General features: G+C 50.5%; 1 protein-coding gene across 1 annotated transcript in view; it reads left to right on the plus strand.

Moving 5' to 3' along the window:
• Positions 1–19,947, plus strand: part of LOC106584842 (carbonic anhydrase XII) — a 27,655-nt gene extending 7,708 nt beyond the window's left edge. The window contains 6 exon segments of the mRNA XM_045711325.1: positions 1,782–1,877; positions 2,552–2,615; positions 3,673–3,830; positions 5,195–5,243; positions 5,246–5,328; positions 18,506–19,947. Coding sequence (XP_045567281.1) covers positions 1,782–1,877; positions 2,552–2,615; positions 3,673–3,830; positions 5,195–5,243; positions 5,246–5,328; positions 18,506–19,366 — 1,311 coding nt within the window. The 3' untranslated portion in view covers positions 19,367–19,947.
• The last annotated feature ends 1,344 nt before the right edge of the window (positions 19,948–21,291 follow it).

Genomic DNA, 21,291 nt, shown 5'->3' on the forward strand with positions numbered 1-21,291 from the left:
TAGCTTTGCGACCGTGTCAAAAATAAATTTCGAATTGTTCTTATTTTCCTCAATTAAGTTGGAAAAATAGGATGATCGAGCAGCAGTGAGGGCTCTTCGATACTGCACGGTACTGTCTTTCCAAGCTAGTCGGAAGACTTCCAGTTTGGTGTGGCGCCATTTCCGTTCCAATTTTCTGGAAGCTTGCTTCAGACCTCGGGTATTTTCTGTACACCAGGGAGCTAGTTTCTTATGACAAATGTTTTTCATGAGAACCATGAATGTTAGAATGTCTGTAGATGAGAACCATGAATGACAGAATGTCTGTAGATGAGAACCATGAATGACAGAATGTCTGAAGATGAGAACCATGAATGACAGAATGTCTGTAGATGAGAACCATGAATGACAGAATGTCTGAAGATGAGAACCATGAATGACAGAATGTCTGTAGATGAGAACCATGAATGACAGAATGTCTGTAGATGAGAACCATGAATGACAGAATGTCTGAAGATGAGAACCATGAATGACAGAATGTCTGTAGATGAGAACCATGAATGACAGAATGTCTGTAGATGAGAACCATGAATGACAGAATGTCTGTAGATGAGAACCATGAATGACAGAATGTCTGTAGATGAGAACCATGAATGACAGAATGTCTGTAGATGAGAACCATGAATGACAGAATGTCTGAAGATGAGAACCATGAATGACAGAATGTCTGTAGATGAGAACCATGAATGACAGAATGTCTGTAGATGAGAACCATGAATGACAGAATGTCTGTAGATGAGAACCATGAATGACAGAATGTCTGAAGATGAGAACCATGAATCTTAGAATGTAGAACTCTTTTATGATTCCGTTAATCTTTGGTGGAAAATGAGAGACTGCAATGGGCGGGTTCACTGTGAAGTATTTTTAAAATGTTTGCTTTTCATTGTCATGTCTAAATGCAATGTAATTAGGAATAAGGGAATGGAGGTAAGGCCTCCAAATGTGAATCAGATGGGTAACTATAGATCTGGTGACGTCTCATGACATCTCGTTAACTTCTGTTCGTCAACTTAGTGTATGTAAACTTCTGACCCACTGGAATTGTGATACAGTGAATTATAAGTGAAATAATCTGTCTGTAAAACAATTGTTGGAAAAATGACTTGTGTCATGCACAAAGTAGATGTCCTAACCGACTTGCCAAAACTATAGTTTGTTAACAAGAAATTTGCGGAGTGGTTGAAAAAATGAGTTTTAATGACTCCAACCTAAGCGTATGTAAACTTCCAACTTCAACTGTAGTTAGGGTTATATACCTACTGACATTACCCTGATAAACTAGACAATATATAGTTAGGGTTATATATTATTACATTACCCTGATAAACTAGACAATATATAGTTAGGGTTATATATTATTACATTACCCTGATAAAACTAGACAATATATAGTTAGGGTTATATATTATTACATTACCCTGATAAAACTAGACTAGATATAGTTTGGGTTATATATTATTACATTACCCTGATAAGACTAGACTAGATAGAGTTAGGGTTATATATTATTACATTACCCTAATAAGACTAGACTAGATATAGTTAGGGTTATATATTATTACATTACCCTGATAAACTAGACTAGATAGAGTTAGGGTTATATATTATTACATTAACCTGATAAACTAGACTAGATATAGTTAGGGTTATATATTATTACATTAACCCGTGACTGATGGTAACATGAGTGTTTGTAACTACAGGGATCCTAACTTATCTCTCCCAATGTCTCTCCTCAGATGCATATGGTGCTCTTCAACTCAGACAAGTACCCCAACATCTCTGTGGCAGCAGACAAGTCAGACGGCCTGGCTGTCCTGGGAGTTCTGATAGAGGTGAGGAGGGTAGGGGTAGAGGTAGGGGCATCAAGGAGAGGGGAGGTTAAGTGGAGGAGAGGAGGTACGAGAGGAGAAGAGGTGGGGAGAGAAGAAGAGAGGAGATGGTGAGGAGAGGAGATGGAGAGGAGAGGAGAGGAGAGGAGAGGAGAGGAGAGGAGAGGAGAGGAGAATGAGAAGGAGATGGAGAGGAGAGGAGAGGAGAGGAGAAGAGGTGGGGAGAGAAGAAGAGAGGAGATGGTGAGGAGAGGAGATGGAGAGGAGAGGAGAGGAGAGGAGAGGGAGAGGAGAGGAGAGGAGAGGAGAGGAGAGGAGAGGAGAGGAGAGGAGAGGAGAGGAGAGGAGAGGAGAGGAGAGGAGAATGAGAAGGAGATGGAGAGGAGAGGAGAATGAGAAGGAGATGGAGAGGAGAGGAGAGGAGAGGAGAGGAGAGGAGAATGAGAAGGAGATGGAGAGGAGAGGAGAATGAGAAGGAGATGGAGAGGAGAGGAGAGGAGAGGAGATAAGATACTCACTACAGACTTTCAGAAAGTCCCAAAATTGCTCCTTACCGTTTCCCCTTGGTCATCTTGGAATCTGCAAACATCAAAGGGATAGAGCCAGGTGGAGGGATAGGGAGTGATTTGGGACTGTCTATCAGGGAGCATCACTAACTAACTGTGCCTCTGCTGCAGGTCGGGGAATTCAACCCAGCGTTCAATCAGTTCCTCAAGTACATCAATGGTATTAAATACAGAGGTGCGTTTTAGGCTCCATTGGTTTATATGGTAATGGTTAGTGAAAACAACTGTTGTGTGTTTGACTGGTAGATCAGAGGGTGATGATTATTCCATTCCATTCTATTCTATTCCATTCCATTCCATTCTATTCTATTCCATTCTATTCTATTCCATTCCATTCCATTCTATTCTATTCCATTCCATTCTATTCTATTCCATTCCATTCCATTCCATTCTATTCCATTCCATTCTATTCCATTCTATTCTATTCCATTCTATTCCATTAATTATATTCTATTCCATTCTATTCCAATCCATTAATTCTATTCCATTCTATTCCATTAATTCTATTCTATTCCATCCTATTCCATTATATTCCATTCCATTCATTCCATTCCATTCTATTCCATTCCATTCATTCTATTCCATTCTATTCCATTCCATTAATTCTATACTATTCCATTCCATTCATTCTATTCCATTCCATTCTATTCCATTCTATTCCATTCCATTAATTCTATACTATTCCATTCTATTCCATTCCATTCATTCTATTCCATTCCATTCCATTCTACTCCATTATATTCTATTCCATTATATTCTATTCCATTCTGTTCTATTCCATTCAATTATATTATATTCCATCTTTTCCATTCCATTCTATTGCATTCTATTATATTCTATTCCATCCTATTCCATTCTATTATATTCTATTCCATTCTATTCAATTCTATTCCATCCTATTCCATTCCATTCTATTATATTCCATTCTATTCCATTATATTCTATTCCATCCTATTCAATTCTATTCCATCCTATTCCATTCCATTATATTATATTATATTCCATCCTATTCAATTCTATTCCATTCTATTCCATTCCATTATATTCTATTCCATCCTATTCAATTCTATTCCATCCTAATCCATTCTATTCCATTCTATTCCATTCCATTATATTCTATTCCATCCTATTCAATTCTATTCCATCCTAATCCATTCTATTCTATTATATTCCATCCTAATCCATCCTATTCCATTCTGATCCATTTAATTCTATTCTGTTGGAACATGTAGATCAGAGGGTGCAGGTCCCAGCCTTCAACATCCGCAGTCTGCTGCCTGCACTCCTGGATGAGTACTATCGTTACGATGGCTCGCTGACCACTCCCCCCTGCTATCCCAGCGTACTTTGGACTGTGTTCAAAAACCCTGTCACCATCTCACTCAAACAGGTTAGTCCATCTCACTCAAACAGGTTAGTCCATCTCACTCAAACAGGTTAGTCCATCTCACTCAAACAGGTTAGTCCATCTCACTCAAACAGGTTAGTCCATCTCACTCAAACAGGTTAGTCCATCTCACTCAAACAGGTTAGTCCATCTCACTCAAACAGGTTAGTCCATCTCACTCAGACCGGTTAGTCCATCTCACTCAAACAGGTTAGTCCATCTTACTCAAACAGGTTAGTCCACCTCACTCAGACAGGTTAAGGTAAGGCCCTTGGTTTGATGTCAGTCACGCTCGTCCGTTTTATAGACATCCCTGCAACATAAAACATTTACATATATATGGATTTATAACTGTATCTGAAACCACAATAAACCAAAGGTCTCTGTCTGAAACATCGCTGTCTGGCCCTGTCTCTGTCTGAAACATCGCTGTCTGGCCCTGTCTCTGTCTGAAACATCGCTGTGTGGCCCTGTCTCTGTCTGAAACATCGCTGTCTGGCCCTGTCTCTGTCTGAAACATCGCTGTGTGGCCCTGTCTCTGTCTGAAACATCGCTGTGTGGCCCTGTCTCTGTCTGAAACATCGCTGTCTGGCCCTGTCTCTGTCTGAAACATCGCTGTCTGGCCCTGTCTCTGTCTGAAACATCGCTGTCTGGCCCTGTCTCTGTCTGAAACATCGCTGTCTGGCCCTGTCTCTGTCTGAAACATCGCTGTGTGGCCCTGTCTCTGTCTGAAACATCGCTGTCTGGCCCTGTCTCTGTCTGAAACATCGCTGTCTGGCCCTGTCTCTGTCTGAAACATCGCTGTCTGGCCCTGTCTCTGTCTGAAACATCGCTGTCTGGCCCTGTCTCTGTCTGAAACATCGCTGTCTGGCCCTGTCTCTGTCTGAAACATCGCTGTCTGGCCCTGTCTCTGTCTGAAACATCGCTGTCTGGCCCTGTCTCTGTCTGAAACATCGCTGTCTGGCCCTGTCTCTGTCTGAAACATCGCTGTCTGGCCCTGTCTCTGTCTGAAACATCGCTGTCTGGCCCTGTCTCTGTCTGAAACATCGCTGTGTGGCCCTGTCTCTGTCTGAAACATCGCTGTCTGGCCCTGTCTCTGTCTGAAACATCGCTGTGTGGCCCTGTCTCTGTCTGAAACATCGCTGTCTGGCCCTGTCTCTGTCTGAAACATCGCTGTCTGGCCCTGTCTCTATCTGAAACATCGCTGTCTGGCCCTGTCTCTGTCTGAAACATCGCTGTCTGGCCCTGTCTCTGTCTGAAACATCGCTGTCTGGCCCTGTCTCTGTCTGAAACATCGCTGTCTGGCCCTGTCTCTGTCTGAAACATCGCTGTATGACTGAGATGTTTTGATTTTGTTCTACCCTTAGTTTCTGGCCCTAGCAACGGCCATCTACTCCTCCCACCAACAGGAGTTGGCCCGGTGGCCATGAACAGCAACTACAGGAAACCACAGGACACTGACAACAGAGTTGTGCTCTGCTCTTTCCAGGGGGTGAGTATGGTGCTACACTCCTACCACAGTACTACCACAGTACTACCACAGTACTACCACATTACTACCACAGTACTACCACAGTACTACCACAGTACTACCACAGTACTACTACAGTACTACCCCACAATACTACCACTGTACTACTACAGTACTACTACAGTACTACCCCAGCACTACCACAGTACTAATACAGTACTAGAACAGTACTACTACAGTACTACCACATTACTACCACAGTACTAGTACAGTACTACCACAGTACTACTACAGTGCTAGAACAGGACTACCACAGTACTGCTACAGCACTAGAATATTACTACTACAGTACTACCACAGTACTACTACCGTACTACCACAGTACTACCACAGTACTACCACAGTGCTAGAACAGTACTACCACAGTACTGCTACAGCACTAGAATATTACTACTACAGTACTACCACAGTACTACTACCGTACTACCACAGTACTACCACAGTACTACCACAGTACTACTAAAGTACTACCACAGTGATACTATAGTACTACCACATTACCACTACAGTACTTTCACAGTACTACCACAGTACTATTAATAATCTATGGGCTGGTTTCCAGGACACAGATTAAACCTATTCCTGGACTAAAAAGCATTCTCAATGGACTAGAGAATCTCTATCGAAAAGGCTTTTTGGTCCAGGGCTTGGCTTAATCTGTGTCCGAGAAACTGGCCCAATGGGTTAGATCTGTTATTGGAGCATGATGATTAAGGCCTGAATGATGAATGGCAAAGCTTCTTCTTTTTCTGCAGCACTTTAAAAAGCAGCTTTAAATGGGGTGGCTGGGGTGGGCCCTGTGGCTGGGGTGGGCTGGGGTGGGCCCTGTGGCTGGGGTGGGCTGGGGTGGGCCCTGTGGCTGGGGTGGGCTGGGGTGGGCCCTGTGGCTGGGGTCGACTGGGGTGGGCCCTGTGGCTGGGGGGCTTGAGACTGGGGTGGGCCCTGTGGCTGGGGGGCTGGGGTGGGCCCTGTGGCTGGGGGGCTTGAGACTGGGGTGGGCCCTGTGGCTGGGGTCGACTGGGGTGGGCCCTGTGGCTGGGGTCGACTGGGGTGGGCCCTGTGGCTGGGGGGCTTGAGACTGGGGTGGGCCCTGTGGCTGGGGTCGACTGGGGTGGCCCTGTGGCTGGGGTCGACTGGGGTGGGCCCTGTGGCTGGGGTCGACTGGGGTGGGCCCTGTGGCTGGGGTCGACTGGGGTGGGCCCTGTGGCTGGGGTCGACTGGGGTGGGCCCTGTGGCTGGGGTCGACTGGGGTGGGCCCTGTGGCTGGGGTCGACTGGGGTAGCCCTGTGGCTGGGGTCGACTGGGGTGGGCCCTGTGGCTGGGGTCGACTGGGGTGGGCCCTGTGGCTGGGGTCGACTGGGGTGGGCCCTGTGGCTGGGGTCGACTGGGGTGGGCCCTGTGGCTGGGGGCTTGAGATTGGGGTGGGCCCTGTGGCTGGGGTCGACTGGGGTGGGCCCTGTGGCTGGGGGGCTTGAGATTGGGGTGGGCCCTGTGGCTGGGGTCGACTGGGGTGGGCCCTGTGGCTGGGGTCGACTGGGGTGGGCCCTGTGGCTGGGGTCGACTGGGGTGGGCCCTGTGGCTGGGGTCGACTGGGGTGGGCCCTGTGGCTGGGGTCGACTGGGGTGGGCCCTGTGGCTGGGGGCTTGAGATTGGGGTGGGCCCTGTGGCTGGGGTCGACTGGGGTGGGCCCTGTGGCTGGGGTCGACTGGGGTGGGCCCTGTGGCTGGGGGCTTGAGATTGGGGTGGGCCCTGTGGCTGGGGGCTTGAGATTGGGGTGGGCCCTGTGGCTGGGGTCGACTGGGGTGGGCCCTGTGGCTGGGGTCGACTGGGGTGGGCCCTGTGGCTGGGGTCGACTGGGGTGGGCCCTGTGGCTGGGGTCGACTGGGGTGAGCCCTGTGGCTGGGGTCGACTGGGGTGGGCCCTGTGGCTGGGGTCGACTGGGGTGGGCCCTGTGGCTGGGGTCGACTGGGGTGGGCCCTGTGGCTGGGGTCGACTGGGGTGGGCCCTGTGGCTGGGGTCGACTGGGGTGGGCCCTGTGGCTGGGGTCGACTGGGGTGGGCCCTGTGGCTGGGGTCGACTGGGAAGGGCCCTGTGGCTGGGGTCGACTGGGAAGGGCCCTGTGGCTGGGGTCGACTGGGGTGGGCCCTGTGGCTGGGGTCGACTGGGGTGGGCCCTGTGGCTGGGGTCGACTGGGGTGGGCCCTGTGGCTGGGGTCGACTGGGGTGGCCCTGTGGCTGGGGTCGACTGGGGTGGGCCCTGTGGCTGGGGTCGACTGGGGTGGGCCCTGTGGCTGGGGTCGACTGGGGTGGGCCCTGTGGCTGGGGTCGACTGGGGTGGCCCTGTGGCTGGGGTCGACTGGGGTGTGCCCTGTGGCTGGGGTCGACTGGGGTGGGCCCTGTGGCTGGGGGCTTGAGATTGGGGTGGGCCCTGTGGCTGGGGTCGACTGGGGTGGGCCTGTGGCTGGGGTCGACTGGGGTGGGCCCTGTGGCTGGGGTCGACTGGGGTGGGCCCTGTGGCTGGGGTCGACTGGGGTGGGCCCTGTGGCTGGGGTCGACTGGGGTGGGCCCTGTGGCTGGGGTCGACTGGGGTGGGCCCTGTGGCTGGGGTCGACTGGGGTGGGCCCTATGGCTGGGGTCGACTGGGGTGGGCCCTGTGGCTGGGGGCTTGAGATTGGGGTGGGCCCTGTGGCTGGGGTCGACTTGGGTGGGCCCTCTGGCTGGGGTCGACTGGGGTGGGCACTGTGGCTGGGGTCGACTGGGGTGGGCCCTGTGGCTGGGGGCTTGAGATTGGGGTGGGCCCTGTGGCTGGGGTCGACTGGGGTGGGCCCTGTGTCTGGGGGCTTGAGATTGGGGTGGGCCCTGTGCCTGGGGTCGACTGGGGTGGGCCCTGTGGCTGGGGGGCTTGAGATTGGGGTGGGCCCTGTGGCTGGGGTCGACTGGGGTGGGCCCTGTGGCTGGGGGGCTTGAGATTGGGGTGGGCCCTGTGGCTGGGGTCGACTGGGGTAGGCCCTGTGGCTGGGGGCTTGAGATTGGGGTGGGCCCTGTGGCTGGGGGCTTGAGATTGGGGTGGGCCCTGTGGCTGGGGGGCTTGAGATTGGGGTGGGGCCTGTGTCTGGGGGCTTGAGATTGGGGTGGGGCCCTGTGGCTGGGTGGCTTGAGATTGGGGTGGGCCCTGTGGCTGGGGTCGACTGGGGTGGGCCCTGTGGCTGGGGGGCTTGTTGAGATTGGGGTGGGCCCTCTGGCTGGGGGGCTTTAATGGATGAACTGGGATTAGGGTGGGATGAACCTTAGGTTAGTGCTGGGTTAGGGTGGGATTAACTGGGGTTAGTGCTGGATTAGGGTGATATGCACTGGGGTTAGTGCTTGATTAGGGTGGGATGAACTGGGATTAGGGTGGGCAGAACTGGGGTTAGTGCTGGATTAGGGTGGGATGACCTGGGGTTAGTGCTGGATTAGGGTGGGATTAACTGGGGTTAGTGCTGGATTAGGGTGGGATTAACTGGGTTAGTGCTGGATTAGGGTGGGATGGACTGGGGTTAGTGCTGGATTAGGGTGGGACGAACTGGGATTAGGGTGGGCAGAACTGGGGTTAGTGCTGGATTAGGGTGGGATGAACTGGGGTTAGTGCTGGATTAGGGTGGGATGAACTGGGGTTAGTGCTGGATTAGGGTGGGATGCACTGGGGTTAGTGCTGGATTAGGGTGGGATTAACTGGGTTAGTGCTGGATTAGGGTGGGATTAACTGGGGTTAGTGCTGGATTAGGGTGGGATTAACTGGGTTAGTGCTGGATTAGGGTGGGATGGACTGGGGTTAGTGCTGGATTAGGGTGGGACGAACTGGGATTAGGGTGGGATGAACTGGGGTTAGTGCTGGATTAGGGTCGGATGAACTGGGGTTAGTGCTGGATTAGGGTGGGATGTACTGGGGTTAGTGCTGGATTAGGGTGGGATGAACTGTGGTTAGTGCTGGATTAGGGTGGGATGAACTGGGGTTAGTGCTGGATTAGGGTGGGATGAACTGGGGTTAGTGCTGGATTAGGGTGGTATGAACTGGGGTTAGTGTTGGATTAGGGTGGGATGAACTGGGGTTAGTGTTGGATTAGGGTGGGATGAACTGGGGTTAGTGTTGGATTAGGGTGGGATGAACTGGGGTTAGTGCTGGATTAGGGTGGGATTAACTGGTGTAGGTGCTGGATTAGGGTGGGATTAACTGGGGTTAGTGCTGGATTAGGGTGGGATGAACTGGGGTTAGTGTTGGATTAGGGTGGGATGAACTGGGGTTAGTGTTGGATTAGGGTGGGATTAACTGGGGTTAGTGTTGGATTAGGGTGGGATGAACTGGGGTTAGTGCTGGATTAGGGTGGGATGAACTGGGGTTAGTGCTGGATTAAGGATGGATGAACTGGGGTTAGTGCTGGATTAGGGTGGGATGAACTGGGGTTAGTGCTGGATTAGGGATGGATGAACTGGGGTTGGTGCTGGATTGGGGTGGGATGAACTGGGGTTGGTGTTGGATTAGGGTGGGATGAACTGGGGTTAGTGTTGGATTAGGGTGGGATGAACTGGGGTTAGTGCTAGATTAGGGTGGGATGAACTGGGGTTGGTGTTGGATTAGGGTGGGATGAACTGGTGTTGGTGCTGGATTAGGGTGGGATTAACTGGGGTTAGTGCTGGATTAGGGTGGGATTAACTGGGGTTAGTGCTGGATTAGGGTGGGATGAACTGGGGTTAGTGCTGGATTAGGGTGGGATGAACTGGGATTAGGGTGGGATGAACTGGGGTTAGTGTTGAATTAGGGTGGGATGAACTGAGATTAGGGTGGGATGAACCTTAGGTTAGTGCTGGATTAGGGTGGGATGAACTGGGATTAGGGTGGGATGTACCTTAGGTTAGTGCTGGATTAGGGTGGGATGAACTGGGGTTGGTGTTGGATTAGGGTGGGATGAACTTTGGTTAGTGTTGGATTAGGGTGGGATAAACTGGGGTTAGTGCTGGATTAGGGTGGGATGAACAGGGGTTAGTGCTGGATTAGGGATGGATGAACTGGGGTTGGTGCTGGATTGGGGTGGGATGAACTGGGGTTGGTGTTGGATTATGGTGGGATGAACTGGGGTTAGTGTTGGATTAGGGTGGGATGTACTGGGGTTAGTGCTGGATTAGGGTGGGATGAACTGTGGTTAGTGCTGGATTAGGGTGGGATGAACTGGGGTTAGTGCTGGATTAGGGTGGGATGAACTGGGGTTAGTGCTGGATTAGGGTGGTATGAACTGGGGTTAGTGTTGGATTAGGGTGGGATGAACTGGGGTTAGTGTTGGATTAGGGTGGGATGAACTGGGGTTAGTGTTGGATTAGGGTGGGATTAACTGGGGTTAGTGCTGGATTAGGGTGGGATGAACTGGGGTTAGTGCTAGATTAGGGTGGGATGAACTGGGGTTGGTGTTGGATTAGGGTGGGATTAACTGGTGTTGGTGCTGGATTAGGGTGGGATTAACTGGGGTTAGTGCTGGATTAGGGTGGGATGAACTGGGGTTAGTGTTGGATTAGGGTGGGATGAACTGGGGTTAGTGTTGGATTAGGGTGGGATTAACTGGGGTTAGTGTTGGATTAGGGTGGGATGAACTGGGGTTAGTGCTGGATTAGGGTGGGATGAACTGGGGTTAGTGCTGGATTAGGGATGGATGAACTGGGGTTGGTGCTGGATTGGGGTGGGATGAACTGGGGTTGGTGTTGGATTAGGGTGGGATGAACTGGGGTTAGTGTTGGATTAGGGTGGGATGAACTGGGGTTAGTGCTAGATTAGGGTGGGATGAACTGGGGTTGGTGTTGGATTAGGGTGGGATGAACTGGTGTTGGTGCTGGATTAGGGTGGGATTAACTGGGGTTAGTGCTGGATTAGGGTGGGATTAACTGGGGTTAGTGCTGGATTAGGGTGGGATGAACTGGGGTTGGTGTTGGATTAGGGTGGGATGAACTTTGGTTAGTGCTGGATTAGGGTGGGATTAACTGGGGTTAGTGTTGGATTAGGGTGGGATGCACTGGGGTTAGTGTTGGATTAGGGTGGGATAAACTGGGGTTAGTGCTGGATTAGGGTGGGATGAACAGGGGTTAGTGCTGGATTAGGGATGGATGAACTGGGGTTGGTGCTGGATTGGGGTGGGATGAACTGGGGTTGGTGTTGGATTAGGGTGGGATGAACTGGGGTTAGTGTTGGATTAGGGTGGGATGAACTGGGGTTAGTGCTAGATTAGGGTGGGATGAACTGGGGTTGGTGTTGGATTAGGGTGGGATTAACTGGTGTTGGTGCTGGATTAGGGTGGGATTAACTGGGGTTAGTGCTGGATTAGGGTGGGATGAACTGGGGTTAGTGCTGGATTAGGGTGGGATGAACTGGGGTTGGTGTTGGATTAGGGTGGGATGAACTGGGGTTAGTGTTGGATTAGGGTGGGATGAACTGGGGTTAGTGCTAGATTAGGGTGGGATGAACTGGGGTTGGTGTTGGATTAGGGTGGGATTAACTGGTGTTGGTGCTGGATTAGGGTGGGATGAACTGGGGTTAGTGCTGGATTAGGGATGGATGAACTGGGGTTGGTGCTGGATTGGGGTGGGATGAACTGGGGTTGGTGTTGGATTAGGGTGGGATTAACTGGTGTTAGTGTTGGATTAGGGTGGTATGAACTGGGGTTAGTGCTGGATTAGGGTGGGATTAACTGGGTTAGTGCTGGAATAGGGTGGGATGCACTGGGGTTAGTGTTGGATTAGGGTGGGATGCACTGGGGTTAGTGCTGGATTAGGGTGGGATTAACTGGGTTAGTGCTGGAATAGGGTGGGATGAACTGGGATTAGGGTGGGATGAACTGGGGTTAGTGCTGGATTAGGGTCGGATGAACTGGGGTTAGTGCTGGATTAGGGTGGGATGTACTGGGGTTAGTGTTGGATTAGGGTGGGATGAACTGGGGTTAGTGCTGGATTAGGGTGGGATGAACTGGGGTTGGTGCTGGATTAGGGTGGGATGAACTGGGGTTAGTGCTGGATTAGGGTGGGATGAACTGGGATTAGGGTGGGATGAACTGGGGTTAGTGTTGGATTAGGGTGGGATGAACTGGGATTAGGGTGGGATGAACCTTAGGTTAGTGCTGGATTAGGGTGGGATGAACTGGGATTAGGGTGGGATGTACCTTAGGTTAGTGCTGGATTAGGGTGGGATGAACTGGGGTTGGTGTTGGATTAGGGTGGGATGAACTTTGGTTGGTGCTGGATTAGGGTGGGATTAACTGGTGTAGGTGCTGGATTAGGGTGGGATGAACAGGGGTTAGTGCTGGATTAGGGTGGGATGAACTGGGGTTAGTGTTGGATTAGGGTGGGATGAACTGGGGTTAGTGTTGGATTAGGGTGGGATGAACTGGGGTTAGTGTTGGATTAGGGTGGGATAAACTGGGGTTAGTGCTGGATTAGGGTGGGATAAACTGGGGTTAGTGCTGGATTAGGGTGGGATGAACTGGGGTTAGTGCTGGATTAGGGTGGGATTAACTGGTGTAGGTGCTGGATTAGGGTGGGATGAACTGGGGTTAGTGTTGGATTAGGGTGGGATGACCTGGGGTTAGTGCTGGATTAGGGTGGGATTAACTGGGGTTAGTGTGGGATTAGGGTGGGATAAACTGGGGTTAGTGTTGGATTAGGGTGGGATGAACTGGGGTTAGTGCTGGATTAGGGTGGGATTAACTGGTGTAGGTGCTGGATTAGGGTGGGATGAACTGGGGTTAGTGTTGGATTAGGGTGGGATGACTGGGGTTAGTGCTGGATTAGGGTGGGATTAACTGGGGTTAGTGTTGGATTAGGGTGGGATAAACTGGGGTTAGTGCTAGATTAGGGTGGGATGAACTGGGGTTAGTCCTGGATTAGGGTGGGATAAACTGGGGTTGGTGTTGGATTAGGGTGGGATTAACTGGTGTTAGTGCTGGATTAGGGTGGGATGAACTGGGGTTAGTGCTGGATTAGGGATGGATGAACTGGGGTTAGTGCTGGATTAGGGTGGGATAAACTGGGATTAGGGTGGGATGAACTGGGGTTAGTGTTGGATTAGGGTGGGATGAACTGGGATTAGGGTGGGATGAACCTTAGGTTAGTGCTGGATTAGGGTGGGATGAACTGGGATTAGGGTGGGATGTACCTTAGGTTAGTGCTGGATTAGGGTGGGATGAACTGGGGTTGGTGTTGGATTAGGGTGGGATGAACTTTGGTTAGTGCTGGATTAGGGTGGGATGCACTGGGGTTAGTGTTGGATTAGGGTGGGATGAACTGGGGTTAGTGCTGGATTAGGGTGGGATGAACTGGGGTTAGTGCTGGATTAGGGTGGGATTAACTGGGGTTAGTGCTGGATTAGGGTGGGATGACCTGGGGTTAGTGCTGGATTAGGGTGGGATGAACTGGGGTTAGTGCTGGATTAGGGTGGGATGAACTGGGGTTAGTGTTGGATTAGGGTGGGATGACCTGGGGTTAGTGCTGGATTAGGGTGGGATTAACTGGGGTTAGTGTTGGATTAGGGTGGGATGAACTGGGGTTAGTGTTGGATTAGGGTGGGATGACCTGGGGTTAGTGCTGGATTAGGGTGGGATTAACTGGGGTTAGTGTTGGATTAGGGTGGGATTAACTGGGGTTAGTGTTGGATTAGGGTGGGATGAACTGGGGTTAGTGCTGGATTAGGGATGGATGAACTGGGGTTGGTGCTGGATTGGGTTGGGATGAACTGGGGTTGGTGTTGGATTAGGGTGGGATGAACTGGGGTTAGTGTTGGATTAGGGTGGGATGAACTGGGTTTAGTGCTAGATTAGGGTGGGATGAACTGGGGTTGGTGTTGGATTAGGGTGGGATGAACTGGTGTTGGTGCTGGATTAGGGTGGGATTAACTGGGGTTAGTGCTGGATTAGGGTGGGATTAACTGGGGTTAGTGCTGGATTAGGGTGGGGTGAACTGGGGTTAGTGCTGGATTAGGGTGGGATGAACTGGGATTAGTGCTGGATTAGGGTGGGATGAACTGGGGTTGGTGTTGGATTAGGGTGGGATGAACTGGGGTTAGTGTTGGATTAGGGTGGGATGAACTGGGGTTAGGGTGGGATGAACTGGGGTTAGTGTTGGATTAGGGTGGGATGAACTGGGATTAGGGTGGGATGAACCTTAGGTTAGTGCTGGATTAGGGTGGGATGAACTGGGATTAGGGTGGGATGTACCTTAGGTTAGTGCTGGATTAGGGTGGGATGAACTGTGGTTGGTGTTGGATTAGGGTGGGATGAACTTTGGTTAGTGCTGGATTAGGGTGGGATGCACTGGGGTTAGTGTTGGATTAGGGTGGGATAAACTGGGGTTAGTGCTGGATTAGGGTGGGATGAACAGGGGTTAGTGCTGGATTAGGGATGGATGAACTGGGGTTGGCGCTGGATTGGGGTGGGATGAACTGGGGTTGGTGTTGGATTAGGGTGGGATGAACTGGGGTTAGTGTTGGATTAGGGTGGGATGAACTGGGGTTAGTGCTAGATTAGGGTGGGATGAACTGGGGTTGGTGTTGGATTAGGGTGGGATTAACTGGTGTTGGTGCTGGATTAGGGTGGGATTAACTGGGGTTAGTGCTGGATTAGGGTGAGATGAACTGGGGTTAGTGCTGGATTAGGGTGGGATGAACTGGGGTTAGTGCTGGATTAGGGATAGATGAACTGGGGTTGGTGCTGGATTGGGGTTGGATGAACTGGGGTTGGTGTTGGATTAGGGTGGGATGAACTGGGGTTAGTGTTGGATTAGGGTGGGATGAACTGGGGTTAGTGCTAGATTAGGGTGGGATAAACTGGGGTTGGTGTTGGATTAGGGTGGGATTAACTGGTGTTGGTGCTGGATTAGGGTGGGATTAACTGGGGTTGGTGTTGGATTAGGGTGGGATGAACTGGGGTTAGTGTTGGATTAGGGTGGGATGACCTGGGGTTAGTGCTGGATTAGGGTGGGATTAACTGGGGTTAGTGTTGGATTAGGGTGGGATGAACTGGGGTTAGTGTTGGATTAGGGTGGGATTAACTGGGGTTAGTGTTGGATTAGGGTGGGATGAACTGTGGTTAGTGTTGGATTAGGGTGGGATAAACTGGGGTTAGTGCTGGATTAGGGATGGATGAACTGGGGTTGGTGCTGGATTGGGTTGGGATGAACTGGGGTTGGTGTTGGATTAGGGTGGGATGAACTGGGGTTAGTGTTGGATTAGGGTGGGATGAACTGGGCTTAGTGCTAGATTAGGGTGGGATGAACTGGGGTTGGTGTTGGATTAGGGTGGGATGAACTGGTGTTGGTGCTGGATTAGGGTGGGATTAACTGGGGTTAGTGCTGGATTAGGGTGGGATTAACTGGGGTTAGTGCTGGATTAGGGTGGGGTGAACTGGGGTTAGTGCTGGATTAGGGTGGGATGAACTGGGATTAGGGTGGGATGAACTGGGGTTAGTGTTGGATTAGGGTGGGATGAACTGGGATTAGGGTGGGATGAACCTTAGGTTAGTGCTGGATTAGGGTGGGATGAACTGGGATTAGGGTGGGATGTACCTTAGGTTAGTGCTGGATTAGGGTGGGATGAACTGTGGTTGGTGTTGGATTAGGGTGGGATGAACTTTGGTTAGTGCTGGATTAGGGTGGGATGCACTGGGGTTAGTGTTGGATTAGGGTGGGATAAACTGGGGTTAGTGTTGGATTAGGGTGGGATGAACTGGGGTTAGTGCTGGATTAGGGTGGGATGAACTGGGGTTAGTGCTGGATTAGGGTGGGATGACCTGGTGTTAGTGCTGGATTAGGGTGGGATGAACAGGGGTTAGTGCTGGATTAGGGATGGATGAACTGGGGTTGGTGCTGGATTGGGGTGGGATGAACTGGGGTTGGTGTTGGATTAGGGTGGGATGAACTGGGGTTAGTGTTGGATTAGGGTGGGATGAACTGGGGTTAGTGCTAGATTAGGGTGGGATGAACTGGGGTTGGTGTTGGATTAGGGTGGGATTAACTGGTGTTGGTGCTGGATTAGGGTGGGATTAACTGGGGTTAGTGCTGGATTAGGGTGAGATGAACTGGGGTTAGTGCTGGATTAGGGTGGGATGAACTGGGGTTAGTGCTGGATTAGGGATAGATGAACTGGGGTTGGTGCTGGATTGGGGTTGGATGAACTGGGGTTGGTGTTGGATTAGGGTGGGATGAACTGGGGTTAGTGTTGGATTAGGGTGGGATGAACTGGGGTTAGTGCTAGATTAGGGTGGGATGAACTGGGGTTGGTGTTGGATTAGGGTGGGATTAACTGGTGTTGGTGCTGGATTAGGGTGGGATTAACTGGGGTTGGTGTTGGATTAGGGTGGGATGAACTGGGGTTAGTGCTGGATTAGGGTGGGATGAACTGGGGTTAGTGCTGGATTAGGGATGGATGAACTGGGGTTGGTGCTGGATTGGGGTGGGATGAACTGGGGTTGGTGTTGGATTAGGGTGGGATAAACTGGGGTTAGTGCTGGATTAGGGTGGGATGAACTGGGGTTAGTGCTGGATTAGGGTGGGATAAACTGGGGTTGGTGTTGGATTAGGGTGGGATTAACTGGTGTTAGTGCTGGATTAGGGTGGGATGAACTGGGGTTAGTGCTGGATTAGGGATGGATGAACTGGGGTTAGTGCTGGATTAGGGTGGGATTAACTGGTGTAGGTGCTGGATTAGGGTGGGATTAACTGGGTTTAGTGCTGGATTAGGGTGGGATGAACTGGGGTTAGTGCTGGATTAGGGTGGGATGAACTGGAGTTAGCTGGATTAGGGTGGGATGAACTGGGGTTAGTGCTGGATTAGGGATGGATGAACTGGGGTTAGTGCTGGATTAGGGTGGGATTAACTGGGGTTAGTGCTGGATTAGGGATGGATGAACTGGGGTTGGTGCTGGATTGGGGTGGGATGAACTGGGGTTGGTGTTGGATTAGGGTGGGATAAACTGGGGTTAGTGCTGGATTAGGGTGGGATGAACTGGGGTTAGTGCTGGATTAGGGTGGGATAAACTGGGGTTGGTGTTGGATTAGGGTGGGATTAACTGGTGTTAGTGCTGGATTAGGGTGGGATGAACTGGGGTTAGTGCTGGATTAGGGATGGATGAACTGGGGTTAGTGCTGGATTAGGGTGGGATTAACTGGTGTAGGTGCTGGATTAGGGTGGGATTAACTGGGTTTAGTGCTGGATTAGGGTGGGATGAACTGGGGTTAGTGCTGGATTAGGGTGGGATGAACTGGAGTTAGCTGGATTAGGGTGGGATGAACTGGGGTTAGTGCTGGATTAGGGTGGGATTAACTGGGGTTGGTGTTGGATTAGGGTGCTATGAACTGGGGTTAGTGCTGGATTAGGGTCGGTGTGGGTGGATGGGATCTGTGGGGGTGAGACCAGGGCTGTCTAACTGTCTGAGGCTTGTCTGCTGTCTCCTGGTTATGGTGTCTCCATAGCGCTTACCGTAACTGTGCTTCTCTGTCCTCTTTTGATGCTTTCCCCGATACTCTCTCTTTTCAAATTCATCTTTTATTATTCTCCACTTTATTCCCGACTTTCTCTCTGCCTTGAACCGTCATCAATGAGCTTTTAAAAGACGGGGGTTGTGCTTCATGTCTCTAGAAATGAAACGTTACCGCTTCAGAATGGGTATGAAATGCTCTCCCTTTTAGCTCATGATTGTGACTTCCCAGCCCTCTCTTCAGTGGCGGTTCACCACACACTATAGATCCACATACCATAATACAGTCTGTATGACATACCATGCTCTGCTCTGTGGTCTGTGACAGTATGACAGGAATCTGCATGTCGTTCTCATCTCCTCAAAATTCACTTTCCATTTCCGAGGGCTGTACGCTTCTTTATAATAGCGGGACTCTCTTGAGTATGACTCTTCTTTGGCATGGCCGTGCTGTAATCTCCTCTTCCTCTAGCATGCCTTGGGATGGGGGGGGGGGGACCCGTCTACCTTCAGAATGGGAATCTGAAACTTACTTTCAATGTCTCCCAATTGGCCGTGCCGCTGCATGCACCAGGCCAACGCCAAACCATATAGGACATGTCCCTTGCCCCTGGGACTTAAAACTCTATTGTGCTTGGCTCTGTATATGATTCAGGCAGAGGACTGCAGGGTGCTACTCAGACGGTCACCTCTCCGTTCCTGAGGAGGCAGGTCATCAACCAGCTGTTAGATGGAGACCTGGCAGACCTGGCAGACCAGGATGGGCTCAACCAGCTGTTACATGGAGACCTGGCAGACCAGGATGGGCTCAACCAGCTGTTACATGGAGACCTGGCAGACCAGGATGAGCTCAACAAGCTGCTGCCCAAGAAGCCCAGAGCGCCGGGAAAGAAGTGGAATGACCTCAAAAACCATCAGAAAAGCTGGACCCAGAGCCATATTGGGTCCAAGCACCACCAGAACAGCTGGTCTCAGACCCAGAACAGCCTCAAGCAGCAGTGGCTGAAGTCCAATAAGGTGCCATCTGTGGGTGTAGGAGCTGCCAGACTAGTCCCCTCTTCCTGGAAGAACCAGCAGAACAGGCAACCTGTGTGGAAGTCAGGTCCGAACGAGGACATGCTGTGTTACGTCTCCTTGGAGCAGAATGTGTCTCGCCGGCTGAGCAGAGGGAGATCCCCTCCCCATACAGACACCCAGCTGGTCCAGGCTCTCAGAGAAACTCTGTTCCCAGAGCTCAACCTGCGCAGCTACCTGGGCTGTAAATCTGACCTGGCTCTGCTCACCGTCAGACAGCTTCTCCGTGGGAGATCAGCCACAGATGAGGCCCTGGAGCTGGACCAGGCCATTGTCAAGGCCTTAGGGGGGAGGAGGACAGGGCAGACCATAGTGGGACAGAGAGGGTCAACAAAGAAGCAACAGACAAACACCTTCTCCATGCACCAAACAGGCTTCGCTCCTGCCCCTGCTGCCGTGCCTAGGAAACCCAATCAGCCGATCCCATGGCTCCAGCCTATGGAGTGGGAGGACTAGAGTCCAACCAGGCAAGAAGTGTAACCTTTAAACCACCATCAGCCTCGCCCTCAGCTCAATCTACAGTCGCGAGTGAAAATTTACACAACTTTTGTGCTGTCTTCACATATTTGCTGCCTTAAAATTATATCTTAAAAACGGATTAAAGTGATTTTTTTTTCCCCTCCCCCTGTTCGATCTACACAACCTACTCCACATTTTCAAAGTGAAATAAAAATGATTTTAAAAAGAAATGTTCAGAAATAACTAAGAAATACAAAATGAGGATGTATTGATTGTGTATTTCTTCACGCCCAATACTTGGTGGAAACACATTTGGCAGAAATCACAGCGGTGAATAATTTTGAATATGATTCTACCAACCTTGCACAAACTGTTTGGGCAGAATATATCCATTTATATCCATTGTTTTTGGTCAAACCTTCAGAAAATATTCACACCATTTAGTTTTTCCACATTTTGTTGTTGTGTTACAGCCTGAATTTTGTTTTAATGATCTACACACAATACCACATAATGTCAAAGTGGAATTTAGTTTGTAATTATAATTTTTGTATCCCCCCCCAAAAAAAGCTGCAATGTCTTCGAGTCAATAAGTATTCAACCCCTTTTGTTATGGCAAGGAGCCTAAATCAGTTCAGGAGTCAAGATGTGCTTAACAAATTGCATAATTTACAGCAACGACCTGAGGAATCGTTACAGGGATGAATGAGCCAATTGTAAGCTGGGGATGATTAGGTGACCGTGATGGTTGGACATTTAGCCAGGACACCAGGGGTTAACACCCCGACTCTTACGATAAGTACCATGGGATCTTTAGTGACCACAGAGAGTCAGGACACCAGAGTTAACACCCCTACTCTTACGATAAGTACCATGGGATCTTTAGTGACCACAGAGAGCCAGGACACCAGGGGTTAACACCCCTACTCTTACGATAAGTACCATGGGATCTTTAGTGACCACAGAGAGTCAGGACACCAGGGGTTAACACCCCTACTCTTACAATAAGTACCATGGGATCTTTAGTGACCACAGAGAGTCAGGACACCAGGGGTTAACACCCCTACTCTTACAATAAGTACCATGGGATCTTTAGTGACCACAGAGAGTCAGGACACCAGGGGTTAACACCCCTACTCTTACGATAAGTACCATGGGATCTTTAGTGACCACAGAGAGCCAGGACACCAGGGGTTAACACCCCTACTCTTACGATAAGTACCATGGGATCTTTAGTGACCACAGAGAGTCAGGACACCAGGGGTTAACACCCCTACTCTTACGATAAGTACCATGGGATCTTTAGTGACCACAGAGAGTCAGGACACCAGGGGTTAACACCCCTACTCTTACAATAAGTACCATGGGATCTTTAGTGACCACAGAGAGCCAGGACACCAGGGGTTAACACCCCTACTCTTACGATAAGTACCATGGGATCTTTAGTGACCACAGAGAGTCAGGACACCAGGGGTTAACACCCCTACTCTTACGATAAGTACCATGGGATCTTTAGTGACCACAGAGAGTCAGGACACCAGGGGTTAACACCCCTACTCTTACGATAAGTACCATGGGATCTTTAGTGACCACAGAGAGTCAGGACACCAGGGGTTAACACCCCTACTCTTACGATAAGTACCATGGGATCTTTAGTGACCACAGAGAGTCAGGACACCAGGGGTTAACACCCCTACTCTTACGATAAGTACCATGGGATCTTTAGTGACCACAGAGAGTCAGGACACCAGGGGTTAACACCCCTACTCTTACGATAAGTACCATGGGATCTTTAGTGACCACAGAGAGTCAGGACACCAGGGGTTAACACCCCTACTCTTACGATAAGTACCATGGGATCTTTAGTGACCACAGAGAGCCAGGACACCAGGGGTTAACACCCCTACTCTTACAATAAGTAC

This window comes from Salmo salar, unplaced genomic scaffold (genome assembly GCF_905237065.1).
Source record: "Salmo salar unplaced genomic scaffold, Ssal_v3.1, whole genome shotgun sequence".
NCBI lineage: Eukaryota > Metazoa > Chordata > Actinopteri > Salmoniformes > Salmonidae > Salmo > Salmo salar.